At 46.2% G+C, this 24,445-nt stretch overlaps 1 protein-coding gene across 1 annotated transcript in view; it reads right to left on the bottom strand.

Annotated features, from left to right (window-relative positions):
- Positions 1–17,290, bottom strand: part of LOC144259863 (serum paraoxonase/arylesterase 2-like) — a 46,138-nt gene extending 28,848 nt beyond the window's left edge. Inside the window, exons 1-2 of the mRNA XM_077808074.1 lie at positions 17,114–17,290; positions 6,070–6,140 (exon numbers count right to left, since the gene is read on the bottom strand). Of these exons, the coding sequence (XP_077664200.1) occupies positions 6,070–6,140; positions 17,114–17,187 (145 nt within the window). The 5' untranslated portion in view covers positions 17,188–17,290. The remainder of the gene's footprint in view (positions 1–6,069; positions 6,141–17,113) is intronic.
- Positions 17,291–24,445: the final 7,155 nt, after the last annotated feature.

Below are 24,445 nucleotides of genomic sequence, written 5' to 3'. Positions count from 1 at the left end.
ATATGGAATTATTTTGTACTTGCACCAAAATTTACATTAAATGAAACTTCAAATTCACTTGCTTGAGGATAGGAGATACAATTCCATCATGTTTCTGAGGGTAACGTACACAAGTTAGACAAAACAATAGATAGTTCATCAGGAGAAACTCCTCAGATAATTATTTCCATGAATTCTTAATGAAGATCAAATTATGAGACAGTAATAGGAATAGAATAGGTGAACAATTCACAAACTATCACCTATTCAAATGTACACTTTTCTTTGTGATACACACAAACAACTCATGATTTTTTACTAACGTGTTCACTATTTGCAGTTGTTCAAGGAATTGCTTAAACTAAGCTTTGTTAGTCTATGGATTATTCACAAACTGTTAGTTACAAGTATTTGATATTCACACTGCACAACTGGCCCACTTATAACACCGTTTCAGCTCACTGGTTGATTGATGCACTTTCTTGAACAGAGGGAGAGAAATCTAGAAGAGGATTTGGGGCAGTCATGAGAGCACTTCCAACATGAACACTCACTTGAGTGTTTCATGAAACTTCTTTCTGCAAACATTCTTGTAAATAATAAAAAAAAGACATGAAGGGGTCATCAAGAAGGGGTCAAATAAAAGCAAAACAAATTGGTTCAGTTATATAACAATTCCTGATTTTGCCCAGCTGTAAACACAAGTGGAATGTACCCTTTTACCACCCAGGATGTATATTTCTAACAATTAAAAAGATCACCTTGGACTGAAGGTTGCAATTCAGGTGTGCAGTTATGCCAACTTGAAAGACATTTGCCTTTTTTTTAATTTATTTAAGAGAATAACCTTCCCCTCCACCACATTTAATTTCTGACTTTTTCTTTTTAAAGTTGGCGTTCGAAAGCAAAGTGAACAAGAGTCTAAAAACATGAAGTGGGAAATTCTATGTGGAAAAACAAACAAAAGTGAACTAGATAGCAAAACCAAGCCTGCAGTAACTTGGAAAACTACCACCACTGGTGAATGGTTTTTAACCTAATCAACAGCTGTTCCATTCTCCCATGTACAATATGAGTAGTTTAAGATAAATTGACTATCTTGGCTCTGAATAAAGTAATCACTCAAGAGGCTAGACTGACTAATCTAGTTTTGCAGATTAATACAGATATTACAACATTTTACTAGGGGATTTTAAGAAAAAAAAGACCGAAATACACATGCAAATATCCTAAATGTAATTACTGTGGGCCAGATCCTGCAAACACATGAGCAACCATATAAGGTTGAGTCCAACAGAAAACACACAAGTGAGTAATTTTACTCAGATTGGTAGAAGTGTTTCAATTTCCTGGCTTCCTTTATGAATTCAGTGGCAAAAACTATGTTAATGTAGAGTTGAGGAGGTTGGTGGTATGTCATTTCCTTGCAGAAAGATGAGTTGAGCTAAACTCAAACTTCTGAAAACTAGGAAATGCAGAGTTAAGGTTGCCCATGCAACCTTAACTCTGCCCTCTTTCAACAATGCCCCAATAACACAAAAACCTTTACTCTGCCAGCCTCACTATTGCTGAAGTGTACAAGCTCTTCACCTCTTTTTACAGCCCATTCACACTCACTCATAGAATGCCATCTAACACTATTAAAGGACAAAAGGAAAAGAAAATGGTCGGCAGAGTAAAAGGTATGTGTGTTAACAGGGTGTATTGGGGCACTGCTGAAAGGGGCAAACTTAAAACTGCATGGACAACCTGAAAAGCAGGACATGAGCAATTAAGAAGTGTGAGTTTTGCTCAACTCACCATTCAGCAATGGGATGACACGCGCACCAAGCAACCTCAACTCCGTGGTAATGTTATTTTTTGACATTGAATTTTCTAGGGTTATTTTTAAACAGGAAAAAGATACGTTGTTGGTAGGAATTAGTAACCATCTAGGTAGCTCTACATATCATGCCCTGCAATTTGCATACTGAGCCAGTCAGCTGGAGCCCCACCAACCCTACTTTGACACACCTCCCCAGCCACGCCCTGACCCATTCACTGCATTACCCTGCCGACCTGTGCCCCTCCCACTACTGTACCCAGCCCCCCTGCAACCACAAGCAGGGAATGCATCTCTCTGCAGTTTCCACTCCCTAGTATACAAATGTGTTGATTGCCATTCCTTTCCCCTCATCCCCACCTATAACCCAACTCTCATGCAGTGGCTAGAGGGAAGGACAAATATGTTACAGTGGGTGGTGTTTCTGGTCATGTTTTAGAATGGTTGGAGGGTGGAATTTGTGGCAGGGCCAGCGAGAGAAATAAACACACAGGATTTCTGTTGGAAAATACCGACAGTTTTACATTTGAGAGAAAAATCCTCTGACCCCATCCAATGGACATACCCTATCTCTGAGAAAGCGTGGAGGAGGTCAGAGCTTGTAATGTTTCTATGCCGTACAGTCCACGTTGTCTAGTCAGCCATGAACCCTCTGATTTCCCAGTTAATATTCTTCCAATGCTTACTAATAGCTTTCATATTGTCACTGTAGCAATTATTCAGACGCTCAGCCAAATCAGTGAAAACGATCACAGCTCCTGACCACAGATCCAAATCTGCTTTAATACATTGTATGAGGTGCACACTAGGAATAAGGCCCAGATCATTTCCACCTCAGTAAATCACCACAACATCCAGGAGATCACAACCTCATAAGTCACTGGTGGGTGAAACACGATGCCAATGCAGATCATTTCCCTCCCAAATTAGCCAGTAAACAGCAATCTCCATATCCTGGCATACTCTTTGCTCTCTCGCAAACTTCTGCAACCTCATGAGCCAGGAATTACCCAGAATCCACACAATGGCAATTTTGTCAGTGCACAAAGTTCTTTTTCCTCAGTTGTCAAGGTACCTGTCAGTTACAAACCTCCATGCTATGCATCTTTGGAAACCACCACATTTATCTGCTCAGAGATCTGGAAGCAGCCACTTCCCCAAGGTTAGTAAAACACAGATTTTCTCAAACATCGAATCCTAGACTAGCCTACCACCCATTCTCATTTCCCACCCCCACCATAGCCACAACCCCTCTCTCTCCCCCCCACATCCCCTCCCCGCAACTCCCCACACACCAAGTTTTGGTTTGACCAGCTGCTAACTATTCTGCTTTGTTCACAATTAAACCTCCCCATAAAACACATTATAATAGAACAATAGAGCAAGCAACATGAATTATTAAATCTTTATTGCATGGGTGTACAAAGATTAAGACTAGAAAGGTCAGTGGCAAGGTGTTCACCAGGGACAATGTTGCCAGCAAGTTCCCTTGAACAATCCAGGCAAACAAAGTGGTTGCAGAAAAGCCTTCATGGTTCCCGCCCCACACACACATTTATTGGTTCATGTGCAATGTAATACTTCCAGACTGCCTGTCTACACAAGCAAAGAAGTGAACATGTTCTTAAACACCATTCCAAATTTCAGTCCCCCAAAGATTCAGTGGGCACCGTGCACTACCTTGGGTAAAACTTGAAAAATGGAGACCTTTTAGATCCCCATAACAACAATAGATTGATCTCCAGCTCTGTGCAAGATGAACCCACCTAGAAACTATTTTTTTAAATGGACATTTTGGGGGGCTTATATCGCCACAATTCCTAGCTCAAATGAGCCCAATTTTGGGTCACTAACTCTGTGCTGCCACCTCCTGAGGTAAACCACAGTTCAAAAGAATCAAACTAAGCATGTTGATTTTAAAGGACTTAGAAAGGTCAATCTTTAAACATAAGTGGTGATGCAACCTCTACTATCTTGGTGCTGCCATCTGACTATTATTTGGGGCCCCAATCCTGTGAAGTGAATTTTGGAGTGATGTTTTCAATGCCATATCAACATGCTGACTTTTTAATTTGCAGCAACTTCTTGACATTACTCGTTTGTTCTGTGTTTATACAGCCTCTAGCACAATGGGGTCCTGGTCCATGACTGTGGCTTGCAGGTGTTCTAAGAATACTGCTACTATTAATAATCACCCACTGATATGTTGGAGCCACTGAGTCTGTTTTCTTGCTTTGACTTTGCTCCGAGGACCAGCAGATGACAGGAATGCACCTGAGCAAAGCGCTCAGCTAGGGTTGGGAATATTATGACACAGGAGTACAGGGGACAGCTGTAACATTGTGTATTTCTCAACCCCAGTCTCCGGGCAAAAGAGGGCCGTCAGCATTCAGCTAATCTTCATATAAATACCAGGCCCCAAGAGGTTTGTGAGGGACAATTAATTATTTTGTTCAGAAGTTAATCAAATTGTTTTTGCCATTTCGAGTTCTACCTTCCTGAACAGAATGAGTATTTTGCAAAAGGTTTTGTAAAGACCCATTTGCTTTTCCCAAATGGGAGCAAAGACACCAGTTTAAAGGGATAACTCAAGAATACCTTTTACATGAAATATTATCAAGGGAAATTAATATTCTGCCTCTTCCTCTAACAAATATGGGCTCAGCCCAAAAGAATGAAATGTTTTCAAATATAAGTTCTACTGACCTACCCTCCCCACTATCTCACAAAAAAAAATTCTACTTGCGTTTCTTCAACTACATAATTTTGAGTTCAGAAAGACATTTGATCCCTGCAACATTCAGGAAGTGAGATTTGTGAAGTCAACAGTGTGACTCAGCTAGGTCAGAGGAAAAGCTGTAAATTCCAACTGATGCAAAGCATTCCACAAAAAATAGACAAGGGAGTTCAACCATATACAGATATTTATAAGTACAATCCTGTTAGAATTTTGTTTTAGCAGCCATTAGAAAGATCCTGTTAAACAAGACATAGGCCTAATTTCCCCCCCCGCCCCGCAACCTAGTATTCTTAAATCAGCAAATCCACTCATAAGTGCTCTGAAATAGGAAGAAAACAAGTTAATGGTAACTTCAACATTTAAAACAGCTAAACCTATTTTGACCTGGCTGATTTCAACATGTGAAATGTTTGTACAAATAAAAAAAGCCAACCTTGAGCTCACTATCTCAAATATGAAGGAGATATTTTAACCAAAGAACATGTAGCTAAGTGGCTAACAGCCATGAGAATTTATAATTGTTCATTTAGCTAAAAAATAAATCCCAGTTTTCCTTGTGCTCAACAGAAATATTAAATTAAGAGAACAAAATGTTACACATAAATATTGAACATTTTGAATTTGTTTCTAGAAAGGAAAGGAGATGAAGAAATTTACATTTTAGTTTTCTTCATAAACAGGTCACATATTTAAATTAATTTGCATGGGACTGTGTTTAGGTCTGCACAAACACACACAGAAGAATAGCTTCAGTGCTTAGTATTTTCAGGCATGTCCTAGATAGAAAGTAATGGCAATCCCCTTTTCCTAACTTGGCTAGTCACAAGCATGGACGCTCTGTCTTTCAAGTGTTATAGCTCACTTGCATATTCAGGTTAAATTATGCATTACATTGAACTTTGGGATCCATAACGTCAGAAAGGGGAGCATGCTGCTGTATGTACCTTATATACTAAGCTCCTTTTCTACTTCTCCATATCCACTTTGACTGGACTCTTATCTTAAAACCACCAACTCCGCCCAGCATTTTGCCAGCTTGCTTTTATCAGCACGCCAGTTAACTCTGTGCCTGTTGCGATCTCCGAAAGCCTTCACAGTTGCAGAAGCTCCTGTAGGAAATGTATTACCAGCAGATACGCATCTGAAGGCGTGTCCCATAAGCATGGCCACACCTCGCTGTGTGCATTTCAGATATGCAACAGAGCTTTAGTTGGTCTCTCCGTCTTCATGGTACTGTGACAAAGGTTATGAAAAGACAAACAATGACAATGTACTAACACAGCCTCCCATCTCGGTACTAACTGAAGTTTTCCTTCTATTCTGAACATCCAGCTGTTCACAACAGAATTTTCTGTCTGCTGCCTCTTTTCTTTCCCACTGGAGTTCAGGGGATTCACAATAGCAAAAAGAGTATTTATAGGCCACAATTATTATTTTTTCCAGAGTCAGCTTTTTAAAACCTGGCTTTAGTAGCTGACTTTAAAGCAAGGCTCCCAATACAAAGTACTTAGTCCTATCACATACATACCAATTCCTTTAATAAGGTGGCAGTTGGGAAGTTCCACTGGTTCCACCTCTCTGGAGCCATTCAGCTTACGTCTGCAAGAGGAAAGAATACAGTTTAGTGTAACAGATCAGAGAGAGTTTTACAAACTGAAACAGTGTTGACTGATATATGCTGGCTAGCATATAAATATAGATCATAATAATATGTATTATATGCACCATATACACAAGTATGCATTAAGTACAAATATTGTAACAGTGATATGGCTTAAATTGATCTATAGGGGGAAGAGGGAGGGACAGATGTACTCCATGTTCTATTTGTTGGGCGTCAGTGTGCGTGCGCGGCCCATGCAGCTAGTCCCCGCCCCCGGCGGTAGCCATATGGTTGCCAACTTTCTAACTGCACAAAACCAAACACCCTTGCCTCACCCTCTGCCCCATGCCTTCCGAGGCCCCACGCCTGCTCCACCCCCTCCGAGGCCCTGCCCCTACTCACTCCATCTGCTCTCTCTTCATCGCTCACTCTCCCCCACCCTCACCTCACTTTCACCGGGCTGGGGTAAGGGGTTGGGGTGCGGGAGTGGGAGAGAACTCTGACTGGGGGTGGAGCCAGAAATGATGAGTTCATGGTGCAGGAGGGGGCTCAAGGCTGGGGCAGGGAGTTGGGGTACAGGAGGGGGTGAGGGCTCTGGGAGGGAGTTAGGATGCAGTAGGGGGTTCCAACCTGGGGCAGGGAGTTGGAGCATGGGAGGGGGTTTGGGCTCTGGGCTGCGCTTACCTCAGATGGCTCCCGAAGTGGCCAGCATGTCCAGCTCCTAGGTGGAGGGCAAGGGGGCTCTATGTGCTGCCCGTGCTCATAGGTGCCACCCCTGCAGCTCCCACTGGCTAGGTTTCCTGGCCATGGGAGCTGCAGAGCCGGCATTTGGAGATGTGGGAGTGCACAGAGCCCCCATGGCTGCCCCTGCACCTAGGAGCCGGACATGCCACTGCTTCTGGGAGCCGCTTGGAGCCAAGCCAGCCCCGCTGCGCTGCCAAAAGCGGTGCTGACCAGAGCTGCCAGGGTCCCTTTTCAACCAGGCGTTCCTGTCAAAAACCAGACCCCTGGCAACTCTAAGCAGCCGGTGGGTGCGTATATGCACTGGCCAGTCAGGCTGTCTCACTTGTGTTCTGCTGCAGGAGGGGGATGTTGATGGCCTCCAAAATGGTGCTGTGTCCACCAGGCACAGTCAGCAGCTTCAGGGAGGCAAGTGTCACATGCTCCGGCCCCCCTCAAATCTCCCTAAAACTAGTTTCAGAATGCTGGTCAGCAGGGGGATATTAGTCATGAGAAAGCTTCACCTCTTGTTTCTCCACCACCCCCACCTCCCATTGTAAGAAACAAACAGATGGCCACTGAATGAAATGCACCCTACTAGGACTCGTGTGTTTGAAGGTGTGGTCCCCAACCCCCACATTCAAATGGGTCTGAGTAGGAGCACGGTGTCAAATAAATGTTCCAGAATGTTTCTCTGTTTAAAGGAAATTATTGCACTAACATTTCCATCTCCTTCCCCCTCCAATTAAAGTTGAGAATGTATATGATCAAGAGTCAGGAATTTCAAGAATCAAAGATCCCATAGCAACATCTAGCCGCATTGCACTTCTACATCAAGGCATATATTTAACTGCAGGATCATTTCAAGACACTAGAAGACAGCCACATCGTTGACATTAGCATTGCCAACTTTCTGATTGCCAAAAAACGAACACTCTTGCCCCACCCCTGCCTTGCCTCTTCTCTGAGGCCCTGCCCTCCACTCACACTATGCCCCCGCCCTCCGTCGCTCGCTCTCCCCCACCCTTGCTCATTTTCACTGTGCTGGGACAGGGGGTGAGGGCTCCTGCTGGGACTGCAAGCTCTGGGATGGGGCTGGGTGTCACTTCCCCTGGTGTTATCCGGACCAGTGATCTGCTAGATCATGCCAAACCTTGACTCTGGGAGCCAGCCTTACCCTGCTCTGCTGTGAGAACCCCCACTCCTGGGCTGTTCATCCACAGCCTCTGGCATGTAAGCTGCTCCTTGGATTGTGCAACCGAATGACAACAGACAATATCTCCAGTCCCAGACACAACCCTAGGAAACTCCATCTTGCAGTGTCCAGTTATGCCCACTGGATGCTGCAAATTTATATTGAAACAGAAATTGATATGTACCAGGCTTGTTATCCCAAGGGGAGTCTCTGACATGCTTCAAATCAAACACACTGCTTCAGGCAGAACAAACAAACAGATTTATTAACTACAAAGATTATAAATCAGAGCACAAGTAGTCAGATTTGGTCAAATGATATAAAAGCAAAATGCATTCTAAGGTGATCTTAACACTTTCAATGCCCTTACACACTTAGATGCTTCTCACCACAGGCTGGCTGGTTGCCCTTCAGCCAGGCTCTCCCCTTTGACCAATGCTTCAGTCGCTTGGTGGTGATGTCTGTAGATGGAGGTAGAAGAGAGAGGAAGAGCATGGCAAACATCTCTCCTTTCTATCATGTTCTTTCTTCCCTCTTGGCTTTGCCCTCCCCCTCTTCAGAGTCAGATGAGCATTACCTCATTGCAGTCCCAAAACTGACCAAAGGAAAGGGGGAGGGGGTGACTAACTCAAGAGGCCAACAGATCCTTTGTTACTGCCTAGGCCAGTGTTCTTTATTCCTGTGAGGCTGGGCTGGGTTTGTCCCATACATGCCCTGATGAGGTGTGAACTGCCCCTCTGCTCTTGAAGAGTTTTGCTTGGGCCTGTTTTAAGCCATGAGGACACACTTTCAACCTTAGAACTATATACATGAAATTACAACCTATAACATTACTGTAAAACAATTACTATAACAACAACGCTCAGTGTATCATGAGCTTTCCGAAGACACACGACAAACTTTGCATTGGATACCACAATATAAAATCATATTATAGGATGATCATGGCTGGGGGGGGGGGGGTGCAGGGTATTCCCCTGAGGTACAGGGCATCACAGCGGGGATGAGGGGTTGGGAGTGTGAGAGGAGGCTCAGGGCTGGGGCACAGAGTTGGGGTGCAGGAGGGTGTGAGGGATCCAGATGAGGGTGCAGGCTCTGGGGTGGGGCCAGAGATGAGGAGTTTGGGGTGCAAGAGGGGGCTCCAGGCTGGGGCTAAGCAGTTGGGAGTGCAGGAGGGGGCTCCGGGCTGCGGCTGAGGGTTGGGGTGCAGGCTCTGGGCAGCGCTTACCTCAGACGGGTCCCGGAAGCAGCCAGCACGTCTGGCTCCTAGGTGGAGGTGCTGGGGGCCCTGTGTGCTTCCCGAGCAGCTCCCACTGGCCGCGGTTCCCAGCCAATGGGAGCAGTGGAGCCAGCACTCGGGGTTGGAGCAGCACGCAGAGCCCTCTGGCCGCCCCCACAGCCAGAAGGACATGTTGCCACTTGCAGGAGCTGTGCAGAGCCAGGTAGGGATGAAAGCCTGCCTACCCCAATGCTCTGCTGACTGGACTTTTAATGGCCTGGTCAGTGGTGCTGACTGGAGCCGCCAGGGTCCTTTTTGACCGGCCATTCTGGTCAAAAACTAGACACCTGGCAACCCTAGTTAGCATTGCTGTGGAAGCCGTAATTTTTTAATCTCTTTACTTGCATTCATTTACATTCTCAACCTAATATTGCATTATCATCAGTTTGTGGATTTTCACTCAGATGGTTCCTAGGTAAATTAAGAACTCAGAGGGGATGGGGGGTGGGGTGGGAGAGATCAGGTTCAAGTTAAACAAAAACTTAAAACTGTTTTCAAAACAGTCCTGTGACTGCAACTTTTATCTTCCCACTGTCCAAACTTGAGTTGCCAGAACATACAGCTTGATCAGTAAGACCTTCAGAGTTACCAGTGAGCGAATATAGCGATCTTTTACATAATTATTTTTCCCTGTATCCTCATTGAAGAGCAATTCAGGCAAATGTTGGATCACCAGACAAGCGGCCAGAGAAATCGTCATTTAACTAATGTATTTTCTTTCTTCATTCTGTGCGGCTTTTCAGCAACGTCAGCATTCTTGACTTGCTCTCACTTTTCCCCTGCTTCATCACTTCAGTCTCATTAACTCAGAAAGACCAGGATTTTTTGCAAAAATATGTAGCACTCTTTCAAAACAGCCAAGCCATATGTTAATATTGCTTGTCTGATAGAGAAAAAAATGTCCCAGATTCACCAGCCATTTGCAACAGTTTTCTTGAGCAGAAGGACAATGTGAAAATAGACTGTAGGGTGTTATTGTACCGTATACAGCTCCCAATACTTAGCTACATACCAAAGCCAGGTCTATACTACAAAGTTTTGCTGGTAACACTGGCCTTATTTTAGCACGTCTGTGTATGCACCCAGGTGCAATTCCAAGTCCTGCTGCTAACACCCTGATTCTGTGTCAGCCAAGTTAAACCACGTCCCCAAATGGCATAAACTCTCTATTGGCCTGGTACCAGCGTCTTCATGGATGCTGCATTACCTTTTCCTTCAGCCATAGTCCCACAATGACCCACCGAGAATGACCGCTCTGGTCACAATTCTAAAATCAGTTATTCAGGGGTTACAGTGACCAGAAGCCTGACCTCCTTTAAAATACCCGCTGTGTTCTTCCTAATAGCTTACCTTTGTAAGCATACGGGTGTGGCTCCATGTAAAGCTACAGGTAAGCTTTGCACTGCTGCCTTGTCTAGAAAAGAAGGCCTAGATTTCCTTGGCCTCTGGGGAGGTGTGGTGCAAGCCCAGCTGTGGAATAATCACAGGAATATAGAGGTGTATTCGGTTATTGCAAAGAAGATGCTGAAGCTGGGGTAAAAAGGTGATGAGCAGCAATGCCGGGCTATGGGGAAGGGAAGCCAACAGAAGATCTGGGGCTACCCCCTAATACTTGATGCTTATATGCAATGCTTGCAGGGATCCCACCAGCAATCTGTAAGTAAGAGTGGACGCCTCATGAGAACCTGAGGAAGGAGCCCCAGCAGTGCAACAATGACAAGAGTGTGGAGAAGGAAGATGAGGAGGATACAGACTCCCCAAGAGAGCCAAGAGCTGTTCAAGAGACTAATGGACCCAACCCAGACACAGAATCCATTGAGGATGGATAAAGGAGCTCAGATAGCTATATTAAAGCATAATTCTCTCTCTTTACTTTCTTTGTGGGCCCCAAACCACCTCCAGACCCTTTCAAAATGGCAGCCAAATGTGCACAGAGAATAAAGGAATTCCCTTTTGAAACTGCCAGAGCCAGTTTATTTTAAAAATGTGTCAACAGCAAAATAAGAAACTATCACAGCCATTTAGTAACCAGCAGCTTTTGGTAGCAAGATAGAATTTCCATCACCATAAATCCATTAAATGCAAACCTAAACAAATATATTCTGAATGCGATATCAGAGCATTAGAAAATGTGAAAAATCTTGCAAGCGCTCCCGTAATTAGTCAGGCAGACTATAGTAGAACCTCAGAGTTACAAACCTTGGGAATGGAGGTGTTCATAACTCTGAAATGTTTGTAACTCTAAACAAACTTATAACTGCTGGCAACTACACTGCTTATAGCTTCTGGAGAGAAAGCAAAGCACAGAAGCTGGCCTTTTAGGCACCCTAGCTTGCTGGGAATATCAAAGTGTAGGCAGAGAACTGCCTGGAAAAACCTTGGTCAGGCAAGTGAGAGATGTGAGTATCTACCCCAGAGGGGAGATGGCTGATTAGTTGGGAGCCTAGAGTGGTAGCCCTTGATAGACCATGGAGGGGGAATATGGGTGCAGTTGCCCAGAACGATGACACCAAATCATGAGGCATCTCCAGCGTCCTTTCAATCTACCAAACACACATTCAACAGTCATCCTGCACCTGCTCAGGTGGGAGTTAAATCTTTCCTTGCTTCCATCTAGGGCTTCACCAGCCAAGGAAACAAAGGTTAGGGGAGGTGCCCGAGAATCACTGTTCGCATTTCAACTCCACCAACGTGTATGCGCCAGTCTGAGAAAAGTGTCCCTGACTGCAACTTTCAAAAAAAAGTCCAGTATTTTTGAAGATGTGATCATCATGCACCTTCTCTGATCAGCCAACGTTGATGCTAATTGAATTGATAATATCCTTGAAGCCCAGGTGGCAATCATCATCTGCTAGGCTAGGTCAACACTAAAGTTTTGCCAGCATTTTTTCTAATATACAGCTGTTGACATTAGTGTTGCTAGAACTAGGGTGGGCAAACTACAGCCCGAGGGCCGGAACTGGCCCCTCAGGGCTTTGGATCCAGCCTGTGGGATTGCCACTCCTGTGGCACCATGGGCCCCGCACTGCTATGAGAAGCGGCAGACACCACATCCCTGCGGCCCCTGGGGAGAGGGGACAGAGGGCTCCGCACGCTGCCCTTGCCTGTGGGTACCTCCCCCAAAGCTCCCATTGGCTGAAGTTCCCCATTCCGTGGGTGCCGGCCAATTTCCAGAGCAGTGCGGGGCCGGGGCCGGGAGCCTGCCTTGGCCCCAGTGCGCACCGCTGTCATCCCGAAGCCACTCCAGGTAAGCTGCGCCAGGCTGGATCCCAAACCCCTCCTGCACCCCAACTCCCTGCCCTGAGCCCCCTGCCTGCACCCCAACCCCCTGCAGCACCCCACATACCTCCTGCACCCCAACCCCCTGCCCTGAGCCCCCGCTGCACCTCACACCCCTCCCTGCACCACAGCCCTGAGCTCCTTCCCGCACTGTGCGCCCCCTCCTGTACCTCAACCCCCTTCCCTGAGCCCCCTCATACATCCCGCACCCCTCCTCTACCCCAACCCCTTGCCCTGAGCCCCTTCTTGCACGCCGCACCCACTCCCACACTGCATATTCCTTCCCGCACCTCAACCTCCTGCCCTAGCCCTACATTCATGGCCCTACATGCAATTTCCCCACCCAGATATGGCTCTTGGGACAAAAAGTTTGCCCACCCCTGAGCTAGAACATGTGAAAGCGTCGCTGCCTTTGCTGATGCCATGCATCTTCACTGTGAGAGACTGCATCAGCAAAACCCACAGAGCAGGAAGGACAGGAATCCACCAATGAAATGTCCACCTGTGATCCACCAATGCTTGCATAAACATAGAAAAGTTCCCCTTTCTATTTATGTACTCAGAAGCAAGCTGGTGGGAGGTGCAGAATCAGGAAGTGTGTCCCACATATTGCCCCCTCTCCCCTGTTTGGGAAGCCCATTCCAGCAGATTCCTCTATTATTTCCTGCACATTGCCCAGAGTCACAATCCTGTGCAGCAGGATATACTTAATGGATTTTCACATCTGGATAACTGACTTCCCCTCACCATAGATTTTCCAGCACCAAGGTGATTGACTACTGACTAATAGCAGCCCAGAGTTGCAAGCCTCCAGAGCACAATCACCAGTCGTGTCTCCACTGTCAATGCAGCTCCCATTCTGTATCCCTGAGCTGGAGGACTGGGGCAAGGATGGCACACACCTCCAGGAGCATGGCCTTCCACGTCCAAAAAGTGCTCTGGCCACTGCTGATCATCCAGATTTGCATCATTATCCAATCCCACCACTTGGTTCTCATTTCACAGGTACAGATGCATTTCTCCACTGTGTGTAACTGGTCAGCGAATGCCTGAAGCAACTGGGGACTGTCATTCTCATTTTTTCTGCTGTAGGACTACTAGTGGTGGTAGCTGAAGTTCAGAATACAGAAGAATTACTCACTCAGTCTCTAAAACAATGAAAACTCCTCTAATCTCTTCAGCATCTATGCTTCTCCCAGTGACATAGCAGGAAAATTGAAAAGCAATGAGAAGACCAGAGGGTATTTTAATAACAGTGTGAAAAAAGATTGTGAGATGGAACAAAGACTTTGGAAACTTGGCCCCAAGTTGCCATAATTCCCTGAGAATGCTGGTATCCCACAATGCACTGCAAAAACATCCTGCAAGAAAATGAGACAAACATTGGTGTGGTGGATGCCTATGCTTCCTGCTCTGTGGGTTTTGCTGATGCAACCTCTCACAGGGAGGATGCATGGCATCAGCAAAGGCAGCGATGCTTTCACATGTTCTAGCGACACTAATGTCAACAGTTGTATACTAGAATCAATGCTGGCAAAACTTTAGTGTTGACACATGAAATTTGCAACCTGGGCTTCAAGGATATTATCATTTCTACTAATGTCTTAAAATTTATAACTGAGAAACTGATCCTCATCTCTTTAGGAAATTCACTTGGAAACTTCTCAAAAAACCACAACTTAGGACACACTCCCAGCCAACCCCTACCCCACCACTATCAACACAAAAAGGGCAACATTGAACGTCCTCGTGTGACAATCACAGCATTTCTACTGGTTTTAAAGAGTTTCTTGCTTGAGATCTATTTCTTCTACATCTGAGGAATACAAAAATGGTTTAAAAACTACAACACATTTTCAATGCTATAGAAGCTTTCAAAGTACACTCTCTGCATCAAGTCTTCTGGCAGATGCTAACTTTGTCCTGAAGTCAGTGGAAGCTTTATCATTGTTTTCAGTGGACATTGGATCAGGACCTTATTATTATGAATCTTTAAAACTAAAGCATAATAAGAACGAGAGGAAAAGAAGAAGAGTGTCAATGCCTTTAACAATCACATATCTGAAAATATAGCAGTTCAGCTACATCAAGAATTGTTCTTTTAAGAAGTGGAGGCAAAAGTCTATGAATACTGTGAACTCTTACTATGTTCAGACCCCACAGCAGAGATAGGATGTGAATAAGCTGCTTCCATTGCTGTAGATATTAGCAATACAATATGATACATAAACCAATTTTGTAAAAAATTAATCACTTTTCACCTCCAGGAATATTAGAAATTCTGTTAAATGTGTTTGAAAAAAAGACAGACATTGACAGGACCCTTTTCAGTATCATATAACCAGACCAGAATGTGCCAGAACTCAAGGGATTAATGTGAACAGCAGCAAAGCTATAGAGAACTTCTTAATTTTCATTTTCTTTTGGAGTGGGGGACAGGTGTGGAGAGATATCAAGAAAAAAAAAATCTTACTTTCCAATCTCCTCCTTCCAGTACACATTAGAGGAAACTAGACACCAATCTCAACTCTTATCTGAAGTTGTACATTTCCAGATACTAGTACTGATGTATTAGCAAGGTTGCAATGTAGCAGGCTTATAAAGCAGCACATCCACACACCAGAAAAAAAGTTATAAAAATACAATATTCACAAAGTGCTTTTAGTTTGATCTATTTCTAGCATATAATTTTATTTTACCAGTTTTCAATATTATTTCAATCCTGTTTATTCAGCTTTTGACAGGGGCCTGCTACTTACTATGCTCTGAAACAGCTCACCCAAAAAATAAACTGAGAATGCTAGAACTTTATCAAGATCCCTATATTGTGAGACATAACAGTATCAGTTTCTTGTTGCCAATAAACTTCCCAATTAGTGTTCAGACTAGTGGTAGGATCAGTGCTAAGCTGAATTTAGTTCAAAACACAATACTTCTCTTAATACACTTGTATTGCACTCTACCCTGTACAAAAGTAAGTAGTAAAAAGTTTTTTTGTAATTAGCCATGTTAGATCTAAAATTTAAATCATTTCGATGTTGTTACTTTGAGGTCTTGAAAATATTTTTACATCACTCATTATTATCAGCATAATGACTCCACTGTCGCCTAACAAAGTAATTCCACATTCACTTTTCTAGTCTAAAGTTACTGAAGTTACATGCTATCAAGTATCAGAGGGGTAGCCATGTTAGTCTGGATCTGTGGCACCTTACAGACTAATAGGCGTATTGGAGCACAGGACTCTTTGCCGCTTTTAAAGTTACATGGTTATGTTTCTAGAGAAGCTACTTCTGTAATATTGTATTGACTAGCCTTTCTATATGTACTCTCTACTTCTAGGGTTTAATAGGGTTTGATTCCCTTTAGTATTCATCTCACTATTCAAAACAACTCATCTGAAAGTTGAAACTGACTGTTCCCTTACTGAAAGTATACTGGTTCCAGTTCCACCTAGTACACAAACTGGTTTGCTAGTGGCTGTTTATTCACAAGTTCTGGCTTAAAAAAAAATAAAGTTATTTATTTTTGCAATTGAAGTTATTTAACAAAACAGGGTTTTTTTAAATGAGTGATTGGTGAAATTGTGTGAAGCTGTGTCAACATACCCCCAGTCGTTATCTCTGTTGGAAGAGGAACAGGCAGGTAAACAAAGCTAAAGTTCATACTTCACAGACCCTGTTAGCTCGAGTTAGCAAAGGATTTGACATACCCAGCTACGACATCACCCTACTGTAAATCTGATTTATCTGAGGCGAATATTTCTGAAGTTTAGTTTCAAGCCTGACTTAGAACGACCAATACAAGAGCAAACAAAGCAAGCGCTCCGATTACATCCGCTGGATAATAGGGTAGTTTTCATTAACCCCTCTCTTCCTCTGACAAATTCAGTGGCATTTCTGTACGTGCAGGCTTTTGCTAAAGCTGCATGCCATGCTAAACAACGAGATGAACTGCAATCCCCTGGGAAGACAGACAACCACTTTTTTAAACAGCTATGTAATCTCAGTTGCTCAGCGATCCAGGCTCTACAAAGCCAGGCTCTTCCGTCCTGAGCCGATTTGCTCCTGCCAGCTTTGCACTCAGCCTGAACCCCGCGGGCAAGCTTTGCCAGCCGATGAGGGCACGGGAGGAATGTACAATCGAGCCTTCTCTTCATGGCACTTCTGCTCTGCATTCCCCGTGCAGAAGGAGAAAGAACCCTGGGCAATAAGGGGTGCGCTCGTCAGAACGTGAGGGACCAAAGAGCTCCCACTAAACTGGAGTGACTTCTAATTCGATTCCCCACCCGTGGCCGTTCTATTTCAAGCCGTGAACGCTGTGTTGTTGAAACACCCCTCCGCCTGCCCCCATTAGGGAAGGAAAGCACGAGCTAGACGCACAGACCCAGGACGTCCCCGTGCCTCCTAAGAGCTCGCCAGTCTCTCCATGGGACAAAGCTGACGAAGGTGCCCCGGCTCGGGCCAGCTCCCTGAGGTGGGGCTGGAGCCACTTACCGCAACTCCATTAGCCTCTCCCCGAGGAGGGCTACAAGTATTCCGGCCAGAGCAAGCACCAACACTTTCCCCATGGCTCCGCGCTGGAGGAAGCTCTCTGCCCCCCTCGCAAAGCGGACCAAGCGCTCCCGCCTTTGAGCGAGCTCTGCAGCGCAGCGACGGTCTCCAGAGCTCCGCCCCCGGCCACTAATCCTCCCCTCCCAGCTGCGAGAGCCTCGGGGCCGCTAATGGCGGCAGGAACTCCGCCTCCCGCCGCTCGCTCGCTCCGCCTCGCCCTGCCGCCCGGGAGCCTGCCGGAGCTGAGCTCCCTGCCTCCGGGATAGCCCTGAGCTAGGGCTGGCAACGGGGACAGACGACGCTCCGCAGGAGAGAACGGGCGAGGGGTCGCTCCTAGCTCCAGCCTAGCAAACACCAGCCGCAGGAGAAAGACCCTGGGCGAGATTCACACAGGAACTTGGGGCAAGTCGCTACAGAATTAACTCGACGTCCAGCCTCCGCAGTAATTGAATCGCTTTTACACGTCCAGACTAGGCTCCTGGTGTCGGCGATGTCTGTCCTCGCCAGGAGCGCTGGCACCCATTTCACTGTTGGCATGGTACGTTATGGGACGGCTTCTGAAAGGCAGCAACAGTTGGTGTAAGCAATGCCGTGCCTACGCTGAGGACCACCTCGCCCTAACTACATCGACCTGAGCCCTGCGCCTCTCAGCCCTGGTCTACACTAGGAGTTGAGGTCGAATTTAGCAGCGTTAAATCGATTTAACCCTGCACCCGTCCACACGACAAAGCCCTTTTTTTCGACTTAAAGGGCTCTTAAAATCAGTTTCCTTACTCCACCCCCGACAAGGGGATTAGCGCTGAAATCGGTCTTGCCGGGTCGAATTTGGGGTACTGTGGATGCAATTAGACAGTACTGGCCTCCAGGAGCTATCCCAGAGTGCTCCATTGTGACCGCTCTGGACAGCGCTCTCAACTCAGATGCACTGGAAAAGGCCCACGAACTTTTTAATTTCAATTTCCTGTTTGGCCAGCGGTGGCAAGCTGCAGGTGAGTGCAGAGCTCATCAGCAAAGATGACTATGATGGAGTCCCAGAATTGCAAAAGAGCTCCAGCATGGACCAAACGGGAGGTACAGGATCTGATCGCTGTATGGGGAGAGGAATCCGTGCTATCAGAACTCCGTTCCAGTTTTCGAAATGCCAAAACATTTGTCAAAATCTCCCAGGGCATGAAGGACAGAGGCCATAAAAGGGACCCTGTCATAAATATAAAGGGAAGGCTAACCACCTTTATATCCCTCCTGGCCAGAGGAAAAAACCCTTTCACCTGTAGAGGGTTAAGAAGCTAAAGATAACCTCGCTGGCACCTAACCAAAATGACCAATGAGGAGACAAGATACTTTCAAAGCTGGGGGGGCGGGAGACAGGGACAAAGGGTTCTCTTGGTCTGTGCGTTGTTTTTTTCCGGACCAGAGCAGGAATGCAGGTTAGAACTCCTGTAAAGGGCTAATAAGCAATCTAGTTAGATATGCGTTAGATTCTGTTTTGTTTAAATGCCTGATAAAATAAGTTGTGCTGAATGGAATGTATATTCCTGTTTTTGTGTCTTTTTGTAACTTAAGGTTTTGGCTAGAGGGATTCTCTATGTTTTGAATCTGATTATCCTGTAAGGTATTTACCATCCTGATTTTACAGAGTTGATTCTTTTACTTTTTCTTCAATTAAAATTCTTCTTTTAAGAACCTGATTGCTTTTTCATTGTTCTTAAGATCCAAGGGTTTGGGTCTGTGTTCACGTATGCAAATTGGTGAGGATTTTTATCAAGCCTTCCCCAGGAAAGGGGGTGTAGGGTTTGGGAGGATTTTTTTTTTTGAGGGGGTGGGAAGACGTTTCCAAGTGGGCTCTTTCCATGTTAGGCACTTGGTGGTGGCAGCAATAAAGTCCAAGGGCAAAAGGTAAAATAGTTTGTACATTGGGGAAGTTTTAACCTAAGCTGGTAAAAATAAGCTTAGGGGGTTTTTCAGGCAGGTCCCCACATCTATACCCTAGAGTTCAGAGTGGGGAAGGAACCTTGACAGTCCCGAAGTAGTGCCGCGTGAAACTGAAGGAGCTGAGGCAAGCCTACCAGAAAACCAGAGAGGCAAACAGCCACTCCGGGTCAGAGCCCCAAACATGCCGCTTCTATGATGAGCTGCATGCCATTTTAGAGGGTTCAGCCACCAATACCCCACCGTATTGTTTGACTCCTTCAATGGAGATGCAGGCAACACGGAAGCAGGTTTTGGGGATGAAGAAGATGATGATGAAGTTGTAGATAGCTCACAGCAAGCAAGCAACCAGTTTTCCCGAGAGCCAGGAACTGTTTCTCACCCTGGACCTGGAGCCAGTATCCCCACAACCCACCCAAGGCTGCTTCTCGGACCTACCAGGCGGAGAAGGGATCTCTGGTGAATGTACCTTTTAAAATAGTATACATGGTTTAAAAACAAGCATGTTTAATGATTAGTTTGCCCTGGCATTTGCGGCTCTCCTGGATGTACTCCCAAAGCCTTTGCGAAAGGTTTCTGGGGAGGGAAGCCTTATTCCGTCCACCATGGTAGGACACTTTACCACTCCAGCCAGTAGCACATACTTGGGAATCATTGTACAACAAAGCATTGCAGTGTATGTTTGCTGGCATTCAAACAACATCCGTTCTTTATCTCTCTGTGTTATCCTCAGGAGAGTGACATCATTCATGGTCACTTGGTTGAAATAGGGTGCTTTTCTTAAGGGGATATTCAGAGGTGCCCATTCCTACTGGGCTGTTTGCCTGTGGCTGAACAGAAATGTTCCCCGCTGTTAGCCACGGGGAGGGGGAGCTGCTAGCCACGCGGTGGGGGGAGGCAAAATGCAACCTGGGAACAAAAGCACATGTGCTAAGTATGTAACGTTAACAGCAAGGTTTACCATGAAAGAGTGTACCCATTGTTCTATAAAATGTGTCTTTTTAAATACCACTGTCCCTTTTTTTCTCCACCAGCTGCATGTGTTTCAAGGATCACAGGATCTTCTCCTTCCCAGAGGCTAGTGAAGATTAGAAGGCAAAAAAAATGCACTCGTGATGAAATGTTCTCTGAGCTCATGCTGTCCTCCCACACTGACAGAGTACAGACAAATGCGTGGAGGCAGACAATGTCAGAGTGCAGGAAAGCACAAAATGACCTGGAGGTGAGGTGGCGGGCTGAGGAGAGGGCTGAAGCTGAAAGGTGGCGGCAACGTGATGAGAGGAGGCAGGATTCAATGCTGAGGCTGCTGGAGGGTCAAACTAATATGCTCCAGCATATGGTTGAGCTGCAGGAAAGGCAGCTGGAGCACAGACCGCCGCTACAGCCCCTGTGTAACCAACCACCCTCCTCCCGAAGTTCCATAGCCTCCTCACCCAGACGCCCAAGAACGCGGTGGGGGGGCCTCTGGCCACCCAGCCACTCCACCCCAGAGGATTGCCCAAGGAACAGAAGGCTGGCATTCAGTAAGTTTTAAAGTTTTAAACTTTTAAAGTGCTGTGTAGCCTTGTCCTTCCCTCCTCCACCACCCCTCCCGGAGCTTCTCTCCTCCACCACCCCTCCCGGGCTACCTTGGCAGTTATCCCCCTATTTGTGTGATGAATTAATAAAGAATGCATGGATGTGAAGCAACAATGACTTTATTGCCTCTGCAAGCAGTGATCGAAGGGAGGAGGGGAGGGTGGTTAGCTTACAGGGAAGTAGAGTGAACCAAGGGGCAGGGGGTTTCATCAAGGAGGAACAAACAGAACTTTCACACCGTAGCCTGTCCAGTCATGAAACTGGTTTTCAAAGCTTCTCTGATGTGCACCGCACCCTCCTGTGCTCTTCTAACCGCCCTGGTGTCTGGCTGCGCATAACCAGCAGCCAAACGATTTGCCTCAACCTCCCACCCCGCCATGAACGTCTCCCCCTTATTCTCACAGATATTGTGGAGCGCACAGCAAGCAGTAATAACAGTGGGAATATTGGTTTCGCTGAGGTCTAACCGAGTCAGTAAACTGCGCCAGCACGCTTTTAAACATCCAAATGCACATTCTACCACCATTCTGCCCTTGCTCAGCCTGTAGCTGAACAGTTCCTGATGACTGTCCAGGCTGCCTGTGTACAGCTTCATGAGCTATGGCATTAAGGGGTAGGCTGGGTCCCCAAGGATAACTATAGGCATTTCAACATCCCCAGAGGTTATTTTCTGGTCTGGGAATAAAGTCCCTTCCTGTAGCTTTTGAAACAGACCAGAGTTCCTGAAGATGCGAGCGTCATGTACCTTTCACGGCCATTCCACGTTGATGTTGGTGAAATGTCCCTTGTGATCCAACAGTGCTTGCAGCACTATTGAAAGGTACCCTTTGCGGTTTATGTACTCACCGGCTTGGTGCTCCGGTGCCAAGATAGGGATATGGGTTCCATCTATTGCCTCACCACAGTTAGGGAATCCCATTGCAGCAAAGCCATCCACTATGACCTGCACATTTCCCAGGGTCACTACCCTTGATATCAGCAGATCTTTGATTCCGTTGGCTATTTGCATCACAGCAGCCCCCACAGTAGATTTGCCCACTCCAAATTGATTCCCGACTGACCGGTAGCTGTCTGGCATTGCAAGCTATTGCCACTCGCTTCTCAACTGTGAGGGCTGCTCTCATCTTGGTATTCATGCACTTCAGGGCAGGGGAAAGCAAGTCAAAAAGTTCCATGAAAGTGCGCTTACGCATGCGAAAGTTTTGCAGCCACAGGGAATCGTCCCAGACCGGCAACACTATGTGGTCCCACCAGTCTGTGCTTGTTTCCCAGGCCCAGAATCAGCGTTCCACCACATGAACCTGCCCCATTAGCACCATGATGTCCACATTGCCAGGGCCGGTGCTTTGAGAGAAGTCTGTGTCCATGTCCTCATCGCTCTCGTCACCGCACTGACATCGCCTACTTGCCCGGTTTTGCTTTGCCAGGTTCTGGTGCTGCATATACTGCTGGATAATGCGCGTGGTGTTTAATGTGCTCCTAATTGCCAAAGTGATCTGAGCAGGCTCCATGCTTGCCATGGTATGGCGTCTGCACAGAAAAAAGGGGCGGAACGATTGTCTGCCGTTGCTCTGATGTAGGGAGGGGCAACTGGCGACATGGCTTACAGGGTTGGCTTACAGGGAATTAAAATCAACAAAGGGGGTGGCTTTACATCAAGAAGAAACAAAAACAACTGTCACACAGAATGGCCCCCTCAAGGATTGAACTCAAAACTCTGGGTTTAGCAGGCCAATGCTCAACCCACTAAGCTATCCATCCCTCTGGTATTTCAGGCAGGACTGAATCTCCATTAAGGTTTTCAAGGTGCCCCTGACAGACCTCACCAAAACGACTGTCAGCCATTGATTTCACAGGAGGGGGAGGGGGAGAAAATGAATACAAAACAAATCTGGTCTATTTCTTGTTTTGATCCACTCCATCTATCTTTTACATCTTTGGCTGGCAGCAGACGGTGCAGTAGGACTGTAAGCCATCCACATCTCCTGGCTGCTTGGCAGAAGATGGTGCAATAGGACTACTAGCCATCCTCATCTCCTGCCTGCTCACCATAAGATGGTACAATAGGACTGCCTGCAGGACTAAAGAGAATGACCTGGTCGAGTCACTCCTAATTTAGTCCCTGCGCCCATGTCTGCCCAGGCGCTCTTACCGACCTTACCAAGGCGGCCAGGAGCACCTCAGACATGATGAGGATGGTTTTCAGACCTATTGCACCGTCTGCTGCCACAAGTCAATGGGTTGTTGCTGCTGTGTAGCAATGCAGTACCACGTCTGCCAGCACCCAGGAGACATACGGTGACAGTGAGCTGAGCAGGCTCCATGTTTGCCATGGTATGGCATCTGCACAGGCAACTCAGGAAAAAAGGTGCTAAACGATTGTCTGCTGGTGCTTTCACAGAGGAAGGGACGGAGGGAGGGCCTGATGACATGTACCCAGAACCACCCGCAACAATGTTTTTTGCCCCATCAGGCATTGGGATCTCAACCCAGAATTCCAATGGGCAGCAGAGACTGCAGGAACTGTGGGATAGCTACCCACAGTGCAACACTCCGGAAGTCGACGCTAGCCTCAGTTACTGTGGAAGCACTCCGCCGAGTTAATGCATTTAATGCACTTTGAGCATTTTGTGTGGGGACACACAGAATCGACTATATAAAAATGATTTCTAATAAACCGACTTCTATAAATTCGACCTGATTTCATAGTGTCGACATGCCCTCACAGAGGTGGAGTTATTAAGTCGGTGTAGTGGGCAAGTTACATCGGCAGGAGCTACATTTTAGTGTGAACACTTACAGAGTTAGGTTGACCTAAGCTGCCTTACGTCTACCTAATTCTGTAGTGTAGACCGGGGCTTAGGCAGACACCTAGCCTGAGGCACCACACGTACACCTAGGGAACTTCTACTGAAAAAATTGAGGTGCTGGGGGAGTTTAGGCACCCACAAGGTTTGGTGGCATCTGAGTGGGGGATTTGTGAATTCCTGATTCTGGAATTTAGGCAGCTAAAGTGGCAGTTAGGTGCCCAAGTCTTTGGGGGAATCTTAGCCTTGTCTCCAATGATAAGAAATGGTCAAAGATTTCCCATTAAAAAGCAATGAGGGAAACTACATGTCCCCAAGGGAAACAGGCACAACCAGTTTTGCTAACCTGCAACTATTCAAAAAGCATCAGACAGGCCTCCCTCAAATCATGAGATAAAAATCATGAGATTTTAAAATAATAAACATTGGGGTCCTTTTCTTTTGGTTTCCAAGCCTTTTAGGTTCACTCCATGTTTGCCAGCTTTTCTCTGAAACCATGAGGGCTAGAAATTTACTTTAAAAAAAAATAAATAGAAGCCAAGATTCTCCTGCAATCTCTTCATTTCAGCATCTAGGGCAAATCAGCTGCCAGAGAGCAGATGTGTTCCCCTCCACCCCTTTGTACTACCATTTGGTGTCCCACTCTGCATGAGTGTGAGACTCAGACATTTTTATTCTTGGTTCCACACAGAGTTTTTATCTGTAGGGAACCTAGGCACACCAAGATCAAGTGGTTTAGCAAAGGTCATTCAGGAAGGCTATTCCAGACATAGGAATTGGTTCCCACTCCAGTGTTTTAACAGAAAGACTAAGGGCTTGGCTACACTTGCGAGTTACAGCTCAATAAAGGAGCCTCGGGCACATTAGCTCACTACCCGTCCACACTGGCAAGGCACGTAGAGTGCTCTGACTCCGCGGCTACAGCGCTGCTGGTACTCCATCTTGGCGAGTGGAATAACAT

The sequence above is a fragment of the Eretmochelys imbricata genome, chromosome 2, assembly GCF_965152235.1.
Source record: "Eretmochelys imbricata isolate rEreImb1 chromosome 2, rEreImb1.hap1, whole genome shotgun sequence".
NCBI classification, from domain to species: Eukaryota; Metazoa; Chordata; order Testudines; family Cheloniidae; genus Eretmochelys; species Eretmochelys imbricata.
This window is presented reverse-complemented; position numbering and strand designations above follow the sequence as displayed.